The sequence below is a fragment of the Eschrichtius robustus genome, chromosome 20 (genome assembly GCF_028021215.1).
Source record: "Eschrichtius robustus isolate mEscRob2 chromosome 20, mEscRob2.pri, whole genome shotgun sequence".
NCBI lineage: Eukaryota > Metazoa > Chordata > Mammalia > Artiodactyla > Eschrichtiidae > Eschrichtius > Eschrichtius robustus.
The window spans coordinates 25,741,189-25,755,145 of NC_090843.1; the positions used below are offsets into that span (position 1 = coordinate 25,741,189).

At 48.1% G+C, this 13,957-nt stretch overlaps 1 protein-coding gene across 1 annotated transcript; it reads left to right on the top strand.

Moving 5' to 3' along the window:
- The first annotated feature begins 9,170 nt into the window (after nt 1–9,170).
- On the top strand, nt 9,171–12,174 carry GIP (gastric inhibitory polypeptide). Its single transcript, XM_068531759.1, has 4 exons — nt 9,171–9,262; nt 10,497–10,643; nt 11,209–11,298; nt 12,039–12,174. The coding sequence occupies exons 1-4, from the start codon at nt 9,171–9,173 to the stop codon at nt 12,172–12,174; spliced, it is 465 nt and encodes a 154-aa protein (XP_068387860.1).
- The last annotated feature ends 1,783 nt before the right edge of the window (nt 12,175–13,957 follow it).

The following is a 13,957-nucleotide window of genomic DNA, read 5'->3' on the forward strand; positions in this document are numbered from 1 at the left end:
GGCTAAAATTTAAAAGACTGACCATATCCAGTTTTGGCAAGATGGTGGAAGAACTGGAAATTTCATACAGCTGTTGGGAATATAAAATGTTACAACCACTTCAAAAACAGTTTGGCAGTTTCTTAAAAAGTTAAATATACCCTAATCCTAGGTATTTACCCAAGAAAAATAAAAGCATTATGTCCCTACAAAGACTTGTCCACAAGTGTTCATAGCAGTTTTATTTGTAATAGCCAAAAGCTGGAAATAACCTAAATGTCTAACAACAGGTAAATGGATAAACAAACTAATATAGCCATACGATCGAAGAATATTACTCAGCAATAAAGAAGAATGAACATCATGCCACAATGTAATTGAATCTCAAAATAAGTACGCTAAATGAAAGAAGCCAGACAAAAAGAGTACATACTGTATGATTCCATTTATATAAAATTCAAGAAAATACAGACCAATCTACAGTGACAGAAAGCAGATCAGCGATTGGACAGAGTAAATAGTAAGAGAGAGAGGCTCAAGGAAATTTCTGAAGACAGCAGATATGTTCCTTACCTTAGCTGGACTGATGGTTTCATGGGAGAAGACACATGTCAAAACAACAATTTGTACACTTTAAATTAAATATGTGCAGTTAATTACGTGTCAGTTTTACCTCAACAATGCCATTTTAAAAATCCCAACACTGTGGAGGGAGTGGTAAATTGGAAAAATGACCATTTTCCATCATCATAGTAAAGATAAGTTCACACAAGAATCATCAAAGGTGTTAAATCAGCCTGAGGGTGGGGTAGGTCTGATGAGGAAGAGGGTATGTGCATTGTCCTAACGTGTCTCCGTGTACATTGCTTATTAGTTATAAGGAGAAAAATAGTAACTGTACAGCGGGAAAATCCAACAAAACTTTGGGTGATCAAAATTATCGTCAATTATGGGAAGGTGGAAGGCAGACACGTTGTTCCTCCAGGTGCAATACCTCAAAAAGGACACACTTTCATTTTCTAGTGTTCTGGTCAGGATGCATAACCTGAATCTCAGACAAAACCAAATGGAGAAACATTCTATAACATAACTGGTCTATACTCTTCAAAATGTCAGTATCATGAAAGAATGAAAGGCTGAGAAACTGATTAAAGGAGAATAAAGAGACATAATTAAATGCAATACATGAGCCTGGACCTGATCTAAGAATGGAGGAGAAATACCTGAAAGGATGTTATTGGGATAACTGAAAAAATTGTAATATGGACTATATGATTTATATCAATGTTAAATGTCTCGAATTTCATAACTGTACTTATTGTGGTTAGATAAGTGAATATCCTTGTTTGTAGGAAATATGGGTGAAAATATTAACTGGTAAAGGAGCATGGTGTACATAACCTACTCTCAAATGTTTAGAAGATACATAATAGAATGATAGAAGAAAAGTGGCAAAATGTTGAAAGTTGGTGAATCTGTGGGTATATTGGAGTTCTCCATATTATTTTTGCAACTTCCCTGTAAGTTTTAACTTATTTCAGAATAGAAGGTTTTAAAAATCTCCAGACAAATGACACAACAGAGTCTCTGGGAATGACACTGAGGCACTAGGATTTTAAAAATCTTTCCAGGTAGGGTTGCCAAATTTGGCAAATAACAGTACAGGATGCTCACTTAAATCTGAATTTCAGATAAACAACAATCTTAACATTTTTTAGTATAAATACTTCTCATGCAGTATTGCTGCCTACCCAAGGAAGTACCCTCTTGGAATGCAATTCTTTTTTTATTTTATTTTATTTTTTTATTTGGCTGTGCCAGGTCTTAGTTGTGGCACATAGGATCTTCATTGCTGGCATGCGGGATCTTTTTTAGTTGAGGCATGCAGGATCTAGTTCCCTGACCAGGGATCGAACCCGGGCCCCCTGCATTGGGAGCGCAGAGTCTTAACCACTGGGCCCCCAGGGAAGTCCCTGAAGTTCATTCGGATACCTGTCCTCTGCTAGTCTTGTAGCATATCAGAGACATTAACTTGCATTATCCTCCTTCAATATCTAACATCATCTCCGTTTCTACTCTTGCAGCGAGACAGGGACTGAGATAAATATAAATAGATATTAAATGGCCAGAGTTTATGATGATGAAAAGAAACACTTAATGAATCTAGCATCTTCTGTACTAATGATAATGGTGGTCAACATTTTTTAGCACTGATTGTGCATATGGTAGCCAACCTCTAAGGTGGCCCCCAATGACCCCGCCTGCTGGTGTTCACAGCCTTGTGTAATCCCTCCCACATTGTGCCAGGGTTGGTCTGTGTGACCAATAGCATACAGATGAAGCGATGGTATGTTGCTTCTGGATTTAGGTTTTAAAAGACATTTAGGCTTTCATCTTAGGTGCATGCCCTGTCTCTGGGGGGAAGAAGCCATGCGGTGAGCGGCCTTATGAAGAAGTCCACATGGTGAGGAACTGAAGCCTTCAGCCTACAGTCATGGGAGTGAGCTTGGAAGGTGATCTACAGCCCCAGATGAGTCTTCCTTTGAGACTGCAGCTCAGCTGACATGAGAGACCCTGAGCTAGAACCACCCAGCTAAGCCGCTCCCAGATTCCTAATCCTCAGTATTGTGAGAGATAAATGTTCTTTGTTTTAAACTGCTAAAATTTGGAGTAATTTGTTACACAGCAAAAGATAACTAAGGTATCAAGACATAATGTAACATTATGCATCATCTACTTATACGTGCTTCCCAAAATAATTCTTTGAAGCAGGAACTATTACATTCCCCATTTTGCAGGAAGGTAAACTAAAGCCCAGAAAGGGCACGTTGTTCCAAACCACCCTACCAGAAACTATAGATGGATCTGTCTCCAAAGCCCTCACCCCTACTCAGGAATTTCAGAGCCTTCCATGTTTCTGGTGCTGGGCTGAATCAGCCTGGCCTTATTATTTCATCTTATTTAATTCTCACCATAGAGTGAGGTAGGGGAGGTAATTCCAGAGAAAACCACCAGCCAACACTGGCAGGAAGCCCTCAAGTTAACAGGACACACACTTTACACTTACCTATAAGCTAGGCAGAGCAGATTTTGTTTTCTTAACCCCAGTTTAGAGACAAGTAAGGTAAGGCTCTGAGTCGGTAAGGCCTTCGCCCAGACAAAGCCAAACAGCCCCGGGAGTGGTGAGCGCGGGTGGAGCTGGGCTTGAATACTTCTACTCCTCTCTCTGCATCCTACCAGGCTGCTCCCTGATCTAACTAATGAGGGGCATGTTTTCTGAAGTTGCAGAAGGCCCTCCCCATACACATTGCAGGAATGTGTGTGTGTTGTGTTGATGGGAGGGTGGGGGGCTCACTGGGGACCCTGGAAACTACTTCATCCTTCATGTCACCGTTCAAGGAAAAGGAAGGGAAAGCTCTCACTTTTCACCGCTCTCTTCACTTTTCACCCCTCTCTTCCTTTCCCTGTGATGTGCTCCCACCTGGGAGAGAGAGGGAATGCTGCTCTCTCTGGGAGGGCCAGCCCTTTGGCCTTTTACCTAAATGCCAATCCTTTCCCTCCCTGGAACTGAGAACCTGTGGCCACCCCCTCCCAATTCTAACTCTTCACTGCTGTTGTCCTGTGGATTAGGCTGCAATTACTAAGGACTGAGCTCTTTTCTCGACAAACAAAAGCAAACCAAAAACAAAACAAAACAAAAGACAAAACAAACAAACAAAAAACAACCCTTTGAAAACAGCAAGAGGGATTGGGGTTAGAACTAAGAGGGGACTTCCAGACCGATCCCCTGTAGCAGATGGTCAAGAGAGGCTGTAGGTAGTATTAGGTTGGCCAAAAAGTGCCTTTGGTTTTTAAGTAAAAATAAAAGGCACATTTTTCATTTTCACCAAGAACTTTATTGAACAACGTATTCACCCTTTTGTTCCACTACCTTCTGCCATTTTTCAGGCAACTTCATAATTCCATCTTCCCAAAACTTTTTATCTTTCTGAGCAAAGAACTTTTCCAGGTGCCTTTTACAGTCTTCCAGGGAACTGAATTTTTTTTCATTAAGAGAAATTTGTAAAGACCTAAATAAATGGAGATCTGAAGGCGCAATGTCTGGTGTATATGGCGGATGAATCAGAACTTCCCAGCCAAGCTGTGACAGTTTTTGCCTGATCATCAAAGAAAGATGCAGTTTGTGTTATCCTGATGGAAGATTATGCATCTTCTATTGACTAATTCCGGATGCTTTTCGTCGAGTGCTGCTTTCAGTTGGTCTAATTGGGAGCAGTACTTGTTGGAATTAATTGCTTGGTTTTCCAGAAAGAGCTCATAATAGAGGACTCCCTTCCAATCCCACCATATACACAACATCGCCTTCTTTGGATGAAGACCGGCCTTTGGTGTGGTTGGTGGTGGTTCACTTCGTTTGCCCCACGATCTCTTCCATTCCACATTGTTGTACAGTATCCACTTTTCATCGCCCATCACAATTTGTTTTAAAAACGGAACGTTTTCCTTACGTTGAAGTAAAGAATTGCATGCGGAAATAGGGTCAAGAAGGTTTTTTTTCACTTAACTTATGTGGAACCCAAACATCAAAGTGATCAACATAACCAAGGTGGTGCAAATGATTTTCAACACTTGATTTGGATATTTTGAGTATGTCGGCTATCTGCCGCGTGGTATAGTGTTGATTGTTCTCAATTAATGTCTCGATTTGATTGCTGTCCACTTCAACTGGTCTACCTGACTGTGGCGCCTCATCCAACGGAAAATCTCCAGCATGAAACTTCACAAACCACTTTTGACACTTTCGATCACTCACAGCACCTTCTCCATACACTGCGCAAATCTTTTTTGGAATTTCAGTTGCATTTTTACCTTTCTTTAAATAATAAAGCACAATATGCCAAAAATGTTGCTTTTCTTCTTCACACAAAAATGGCTACACAAAAATTCACCAATTTTGATAAGTCTTTTTTTATTTTTTATTTTTATTTTTTTGGGTGGAAGTCTTTTTTTAAAAGCACGCTGATATGACAGCTGTCACATAAAAATCTAACAAAATTGTTTTGAATGAAGTTAAAGACAACTAAGCGCTACTAGAGCAATCTTATGGAAAAAACTGAATGAAACTTTTGGCCCACCCAATACATTCTTTCTTTAGGATCCTTCTGGAAAGTATCTCTCTTGACCGGAGTGGTACTGGAGGCTGAGTGGGTAAAAATGTCTGGGACTACCCCTGTGTTTGCGATGTGACTGGGGAGGAAAGATGGAGGTGGTCCTTCTAGGAATCAGGAGAGACCAGATGACTCAGCAGAGTTTGTCAGGGTTCCAGTCACCTCTTGTCTCCTCTTCAGGAGAAGAATAAAATCTGCCACCTGGTGTAAGTGAGCTCTGAGAGGGGTGTCTGCTTTCTGAGTCAGCCGGTGAGCTTGAAGAGCAAGTGAACTTTTTTTTTTTTTAAATATTCGTTAAGAATTAATTTATTAATTTATTTATTTTTTGGCTGTGTTGGGTCTTCGTTTCTGTGCGAGGGCTTCCTCTAGTTGCGGCAAGCTGGGGCCACCCTTCATCGCGGTGCGCGGGCCTCTCACTATCGCGGCCTCTCTTGTTGCGGAGCACAGGCTCCAGACATGCAGGCTCAGTAGTTGTGGCTCATGGGCCTGGTTGCTCCGCGGCATGTGGGATCCTCCCAGACCAGGGCTCGAACCCGTGTCCCCTGCATTGGCAGGCAGATTCTCAACCACTGCGCCACCAGGGAAGCCTGCAAGTGAACTTATAAAGCAGAGTCCACGGCAGGGAGGCTGCAGCCAGCCCTCTGAATCACCTTGGCTTGGCTTTGGAGACTGGCCTGGAATGTCTGTGGTGGCCCTGTGGGCCTTGGGGGGATGGTGAGTCACCTCTGTGAGCTGGAAGAGCCAGCAAGCCCCCAAAGCTCCTCTGCTGCTCCAGCTCCCGGGGCGCCTCAGTCCACATGCCAGGAGGGTCTGGGAAGCAGGACCCTGGGTTCTCCTGCAACAGAACTGCCATCACCCCCTCCTGCGCTGATTCCCTGACTTCCCTGGCTCCTCAGACACCCCAACCCCACAGACTTTCTCCACCTATCTGGGCCATCAGCCTTTGTATCTGGGCTTTCAACCAGTGGGGGGCATCTCCTGCTTCCCCATCCCCTGTGTCCAGCTGATCCCTCACATCCTAGAGATTCTCCTCAGTGCACTGAGGCTCTGCTCGCTCCCTGCCCTGCCCCCACCCCTGCACTGCACTGGACTCCGCACACCAGGGCACTGCCCATCATGGCATCGACAGGCTGGTTGGGTTTCCAGTTGGGTTTATTGAACTATTTTAAGTCCAGCAGGCCCTTCTGATCCCCAGAAACTTCCCAAGGCCATCTTTCCCATTCCCTGGCCTCCCAATATGCCCTGGGGGGTCGGGGCTGTAGGTTCCCCTGGGAGTTTGACATCTTCTCTGATCTCCTTCCCTGGTCCTCCCCACATCTGTCCCTCCCCCAGGACCCAGGCCACATTTCTCCCTAATCTGTCCTCTGTTGGGCATGAGAGCCCCAAATCAAAGAGAAACATGGAAGGGGGCTGCAGAGAGGTCATTTCCAAGAGGAAGTGGGCTAGGGACCAAAAGTGCAGCTGGCCTTCCGAGCAGCTCACCCCCAAACAAATCCCCAGAGCACCGGGCAGGGGTTCAGGGCTGCTGGGACCCATCCCAGAACCTTCCTTGACTCTGGTTTGGCATGAGACTTAGGGGTCCCAGGGAATGATGTCCACGCTTTTTGAATACGCTGTGCCTCCAGCAGTGGGGCTCAGGTTTCGCCCCAACCCTTCTGAGCGCATTTACTGTGTTGCTCAGCAGGAAGCGGGATCACAAGCAGCCTCCTCACCCTCTTTGGAGGCCAAATCTGAATTGATGTCTAATCTCTGCCCATTGATAGCTAGGAGATGGAATTTGGAGAGCTTGCCCAGAGAGAAGTTTTCTGAGATGGTGGAAAATGGGTGGTGGGTCAGTGAGGTTTCCAGGAAGCAGAGGTGAGTGGCCATCCTAGTCAGCTACCTCTCATCCCACACAAGCACTTAATTTCATGCTGGACCGGCTCCCAGGCTGGGGAGTTGACCTGGAAAGGAAAGTGGCCTTTACTCAGCCCTGCAGCTAACAGGCAGGGCAGGAGCGGGGCTGTTTAGGGTTCAAAGTACCCACAGAGAGTGGAGAAGGAAGATCCTGGGAAGGAGGCCTTGGGGGTCGGCCAAACGTGCAGGCTGTGCCCTGCCCCTTCCAGACTGAGAGCGCTTGGGGACAGAGCCATGCACTAAGTGCTTGGAGAAAGGCAAAGGGTGCCCCTCAAGGAGTCTCCAGTCTGAGGGTCAGACATGGCCCTTAGCCTCAGGAAGCCTCCGTGTGATGGGGCAGACAGCCCTGGTTCCCAGTCCTGACCTGAGGGCCCCGGGTCTGATTGAGGCACAGTGCAGCCTCAGAGGCCCCACTCTGATGGCGAAACACAGGGGCATATACTTCTCTCTTACAGGAGAGCAGAGCATTGGAGGAGAGAGGCTTGGACCTCATAAATCTTTAGAGTTGTAGCTGGTCCGCCTTCCTCTGCGTCCCCACGGTGTACACGTGCCGCTTTTCCCCACTCTGCCTGCACCTCAGCAGGAAGGCAGCTTGAGTAGAAGTTCTCAGTTCTCCAGCTACCACCAGGAAACCCCATCCTTCATGTTCCCTCAACCCTCTGCTCCATCACTCTCCCGCCCTTTCCCCAGCCAGCTGGACGCCCCCTAGATAACGAGCTGGAGACACTGCCACATTGACAAAGCTGCGGGCCGCTGTGGCCCCTCTCTCTCTGACCCAGGAGTAGTCTAATGTCTGTGGCAGTGCCCCCCACCCCAGTTAGTGCCACCCTACCCAAGCCTGCCCTCACCAAGGGCACCCATCCTTTCTAACCGAGGGCACCTATAAAGGAAGTGGGGGAATACTGGGCTCCCCTGCCCAGAAGGGAGGAGGGGGAAGAAGAAAAGGGGCACTTAAGGTACCCTGCCCACAGGCCAGGCCCAGAGAGCAGCTGGAGATACCCAAATGTTAATTACCAATTAGCGCAGTTCAGGTGGAAAGGGCAACTTTATTACGTGTAAAATGGACTTAATGTGGCAGGAGCTGTGGGATTAATTTCTTGAGATAAGATGCTTTTAGGCTAATCAGTAGGTCTGTGATGTCTGGATATAAAGGAGCCAGGGCAGACTTTCTTGAAACAGGTTCCAAAGAGGCAGAAGGGAGGAGGAGACCCCTGCCCTATCCTTCTTCTGGGAGAGCCGGAAAGGAAGGCTGGTAAGAGAGCAGCTGGGATGGGGGTGGACGTGCACGTGGACAGGACACTGGAGAGGAGGTGGGTCTTGGCACCCCTGAGGTGTTCGGCACCCTAGGCCCTCACTTTCTTTTCCTCCGTGAAAGAAAGAAAAGGTGGTGCTGAGGGTTCCTTTAACACCCAGGTGACGAGGCAGGAAGATGAGGTCTTGCAGCCCACACATCTCTAGAGCTAGCTTTGGTGTTCAGGGCTTGGGAGGAAGGTTCCTTACTGTTCTTCGTCTCTGCTGAAGATGCCCTGATGAAACGGGGCTTGCCCTCGGTAGAAGCGTCAGACATCCCTGAGTGGGGATAGTGAAGGCTGGGGGGTAGGGGTTCTACTTATGGTTTTCACTCAGGCCAAGAGGGCTGCGAAGATTTAGGTGACAGCCAATCTGCGAGCTGGAAGGCTGGCTGGTATGAACTTCGGAGGCTCTGAAGGCAGAATCTTGCCAGTCCACATGCCTGTGATGTCTAGCCACAGGGGCCAGGAAGGGGGCTGTCCAGGCACACAGGCCTTCACTGCTTTCTCCTGCCAGGATTGCCCCCCTGCTGCCCTCCTCCCACCCCACTCAGACTCCACCTAAAAAACAAGAAGCAGGTCCACTCTCATCCAGGCTCCATATCCCTTCTAATGTCCCTTCTAACTCTAATGCCAGCTCCTCCCACCATCCCCAAGGTGTTGCTCTAGCCTCTTAGAAAAGCTCCAACTCCCAGGGCACAGGGCCCCCCAGCTTTCAGACTCCCCACAGGCTCTGGGGCACCAGGAGTGCACGGCCATACTGCCTGCTTCCTCAGCACAGGGCTTCCACCTCATGCTGGTCCTTTTCTCTCTTAGCTCAGGAAATAACCATTGGAAGATGGTGGCCATGAAGACCTTCTCTCTGCTGCTGGTGTCCCTGCTCCTGGCATTGGTGCTAGGAGAGAAGGAAGAAGGTCACTCCAGGCTGGGGTGAGAAGGAAGGGGTCAGGTGCAGGGGAGGAGGCTGGGGGGATGACTGGGTTCTATTTTTAAGGGGGAGGTGAGAAAGGGAGGAAACCCAGGCCAAGAGGAAAGATGCTCGATGGAAAAAAACCTTTCAGCAGTCTGAGTGCAGAGTGAGGCTAGAACCAGGGAGTCTTTTTTACGAGCTACTGTTGTAGCTGGAGAGATTGTGCTTAGATCTCTGGAAGGACTTCTCAGTGGTTAAGTGTCTGAAGTAGATGATAGCATCTCCCTTCCTAGTGAAAGCCTTAACCATTCATTTATGTGTGCATTTGATCAAATTTTACAGCAGGCTTCCTGTGTGCCAGGCACAAGGGATATACCTGAAGAGTGGTCCACAAATGCCACCTGCCCTTGTGGAGCATATAGGCCCAAGGGGAAAGCAGACGAAGAACCATCTAGGCAAGCTTCAAACTGTCATGAGCGCTGTGAGGAAAAGGCAGAGAAGATTATGAATGAATATAGCAGGGGGTTCTGTTTGTGTGTTGGGGAGACCAAGAGAGACGTGTCTGAGTAGAGTTAGGCCTTCTCATATGCAAGGACAAGCCATATGCCCCTGTCAACTTGGCTAAGTTTGAGACACAGCTGTCACATGTATACAAGGACAGACAACATCATGCAGAAGTTAAAGACCATAGACCTGGACCCAGACTACCTGGGGGTAAACCCTGGATCATACCTATGCTGTGTGCTAAATTAATATCTCTGCACGGTGGTTTCCTCACTTACCAAAGGGGGATATACATAGTGTCTACCTCCTTGGGGTGGTGTAAGGATTTAGTAAGTTTCTGTATTAAAGGGCTTGTAGAGGACGTGACTCATAGTAAGTGCTGTTATATGAGAGCTCACTATTGTTAGGAAACTGAGAACCAAAGAACTGAATCTGGTGGGGCCAGGGCAAGAGGAGCAAAGGAGGAAACTGTGGCTCAGTCCTTAGGGATGAGGGAGACCCCTGATCTTTGCCCAGAAGCAGAGCCTCAAACACTGAGGATGCTGGAAGTGGGTGCTTGAGCTGAGAATAAAGCCCCAGGGGCTTGATGCATGGACAAGAGGGTGTCTCCATAAAAACTGACTCCCCAGAAATGGGCTGCTTCCTTTCCAAACATCAGCCTCCTGCTGGTGACAATCATTTATCTTCGCACCCTCTGCTCCTTCTATGGCATCCTGGTTTCCCTCTCTCTCTACCCTCCCTGCCCCTCAGGTTCCACACTAAGGCCAGCGGCTCCCAACCACGAGGTCCCAGGTACGCCGAGGGCACTTTCATCAGTGACTATAGTATCGCCATGGACAAGATCCGCCAACAAGATTTTGTGAACTGGCTGCTGGCGCAGAAGGGGAAGAAGAGCGAGTGAGTTATGCGTGCCCGTCCCTGCTCCCTGTGCCCCGTGTGATGCCCAAGGCCAGGCGGCACCTTTCACTTAGGTGCTGCTGGGGAGCTGGACCGCGTGGCAGCCCTGCCTGGGACCCTGGCTCAGGCAGCAGTCTGGTCGGGGGGTGGGGCAGGATTGGGGCAATTTTCCAATCCTTTTCTTCTAAGAGGAGGGGTCGGGAAGGTGTATGGGACTCACAGAGGATCCCGGGGTTGGGGGTGGGGTGGGGATGAACCAGGGGAGCTGAATTGCTGCCAATGACTATTCGGTGGTGGCAGCTTCAGACTTTGGAAACAGGATAAACTGCTTTAATCGTTCTTCTCTATGCAAAATCTTTTCCCCTGCCCTCACTGTTTGGCCAGCATGGTAGCTTCTGAAAAGCTTTTCACTGATAGCTGAAGACAAGCAGTGGGGAGGCTGAGTAGAGAAAGAGGTACCCTCTGCTCCTTGGGTTGAGGTACCAAGAGATTGGAGCTTCTTTGGACTGGAGAACATCTGGAATCTCCCCTGGCCCCACCCACTCCCTAATCTTTATTTTACCAGCTGGAAACACAACATCACCCAGAGGGAGGCCCGGGCCCTAGAGCTGGCCCATCAATCTAACAGGAAGGAGGAGGCAAGGGAGCAGCAGGGGTGAGTCAGCCCACAGGGGAAGGGGTCGGGGTGGGGCCTCTTGACCCCACCTCATTGTTCCCCCTCCCAGACTCCAGAGCAGGGCTAGGCCCCAGATAAGCATCCCCTTCTACTCAGAGTTCAAAGAGGGGTCTTCACAGAACTCCTGGATGTCAGCCCAAGCCTAAGGGAAAGCCTGGGAGGAATGGGGGGTGGGGGTCCTGGGAGGGAACCTGGGGCCAGAGTTTCTAAGGTTGATGACTTAGTGTTCAGAGTCACCAAGTCCAGGAGGGGGGCACAAAAGAGACCTCGGAAACTGGCTTCTCCACTTCTGCCTGCCAAACTTCAGGAAGGCTTTTGTGAAACTGGGACCCTCTGAAGGCCAGTTCCCTGAAATCAGTTACCCCGTCTCTGTAGGAAGCTGAAGAATTGATGACACAGATCCTTCTAAAGAGTGAATATTCCCAAAGTAATCTCTTGGGGTTTTGGAATGCACTCTGGGACACTTGGAGAGGTGGATGGGTGGGATGTCTCCCACCAGAATTGTTTGTCTTTGCCTGTATGGAAGAGCCTATATTCCCTGGCCGACAGGTCTGGGTGGAGCTTTGAAAGCTGAGACAACTGAGAGGCAGCTGTGCTGACTCGTACACCCCACCCCCACCCCACCTTGTCCCACCACGTTGGAGTCCCAGGTCCTGTATTTACTCTCTCTGGGTGGTGCCCAGGCTAAAGGCACCTGCCTGAGGCTTTCTCCTTTGTAGCTCCCTACCCAAGAACCCCAGTGATGACGATTTGCTAAAGGATTTACTGATTCGAGAGCTGCTGTCCTGGATAGTGGATCAGATGGAGCTCTGCAGGCTCAGGTGGGAGTTTGGTAGCTTTGGGCATCTTGCATAGTGGTTGTGAGCTTGCACTCTGGGGTCAGACATGGGTTCAGATCTTCACCTCAACACATGCTGACAAATTACTTAGACTCTCTGAACCTTGGGGTTTTTGTGAAAATTGGGGCTACTTAAACCACTTCATGGTATTTGGTGGGGTTTAAATAAGATAATTCAAGGAAAAGGCTGAAATCAACATCTGCAGAGTACTAAGAGTTTGGTAACCTTGACAGTTATTAGTACCACTTGCACTTCTTCCTCAATTTCCTCCAGGTGAGATGCTGCTCTCACATGCCCTACCCACCCGAGCCCATCCTAACCTTAGCTTTCCCTTGGTACCCTCGTGCCATGGCACCTTCTCAGTGATGGAACCCCTAGAGTTGGAGGCATGTTGCTTCTCTGTAGCTGCTGCTGGTCTCAATAGTCCTCAAATCCTCCTCCTAAGCTAGGAAGTCTTTCAATCTATTATGTCTCAGAAGCAAGGGATGGCTCACTACCATGGAGAGATCCATCCACCCGAATGGTGAGACAGGACACTCATTTAAGATGCAGACACCGAGGCACAGAAAGCAAAACAAATTCAGACTTCGGTGCTGAGAAGTTGAGGGACTGAGGGAACAAATCTGGGATGGCTTCCTGTAAGAGGGTTAAAAGGAAGAGAGGCACGTGACCTGAACAATGGAGAAGAGAGTATGAGAAAATCTCCACAGGAAAGGGGGTAACAGTCCCTGTGCTTTTTGGAATCATTTTGATTACTTATAATTAGAGAGGTAATTTGGAGGTAGGAGCAGTTGAACTATGGCTGGGTGCCAGGATACATTTACTTTGCTGCCTTTAAGCCGATACTGACCCTCCTCTCCACTGCCCCACTCCTATCTCCACTCTGCACAGGTTTCAGTGACTCTGACCAAACCCAGCTCAGAACTGGACTCTGTCCTTCACTTACTCAGCTCCTGCCTCAGCTCCACCCCTGGACACCCCAAAGAAACCAAACTAAGTTCAAGCTGAAATAAATCTTTGTGCCCATTGTCAAAACATATTCACGTGTCTACTGAGCACTAACTGTACATTTGTCTTTGTGTGTGCACCACCCAGTGAAAAGGAGATATGGCTCTTACCCATCTGTTCATTCATCTATTGTTTCCACGAACACTTATTGGAAACTTAACACAGGCAGAGACTGCGCTGAACACTGGGTATACAGCGATGATGGAAACAGACACAATCCTTGTCCCCAAGGGGTTTACAGTCTAGTGGTGGAGACAGACCTTAATCTTTAAACACACAAACACATTAATAATTACATAACATGCAGAGTTATGTGAAGAAACACTAGGGAGCTGTGAAAGGACAGAGAAGCCTCATCTAGATGGAGTGGGCGGTCAGGAGGGCCTCTCTGAGAAAATGACGGTTTAAGCTGAGTGAGATTTGAAGGATAAAATGGCCAAAGGGTGACGGGAGCCTTAATAAATATTAGCCAGTGCTATTGTTGCACAGCAAAATGGGCAACAGTGAGAACGGTACAAGTAGAGACTGGGCAGGTGGGCAGAGGCAGGGCCTCAAAGGCCATGTTAAAGCTTTGAGATTTTATCCTCAGTGCAAGGACAAGTACTTGAAGGATTTTAAGCAGGGGCAGGTCAGAGAAGATCTATTTGCATCCCCGAACAATCACACTGATGATGGTGAGAATTGAGATGAAGAGGGATGAATGTGGAAGAGCCTCTTACGGGATTCCAGATTTCACACTAGGGAGTTGCCAGTGAAGGTGAAGGGAAGTGGGAGAACTCAGTTTGTCCAAA

Bases quoted from the DNA above. Each gene is read 5' to 3' on its own strand.
- GIP (XM_068531759.1), top strand. From the start codon at position 9,171: ATGGTGGCCATGAAGACCTTCTCTCTGCTGCTGGTGTCCCTGCTCCTG. The intron at 9,263-10,496 runs GTGAGAAGGAAG...CCTGCCCCTCAG, and splicing joins GAAGGTCACTCCAGGCTGGG to GTTCCACACTAAGGCCAGCG. The intron at 10,644-11,208 runs GTGAGTTATGCG...TTATTTTACCAG, and splicing joins CAGAAGGGGAAGAAGAGCGA to CTGGAAACACAACATCACCC.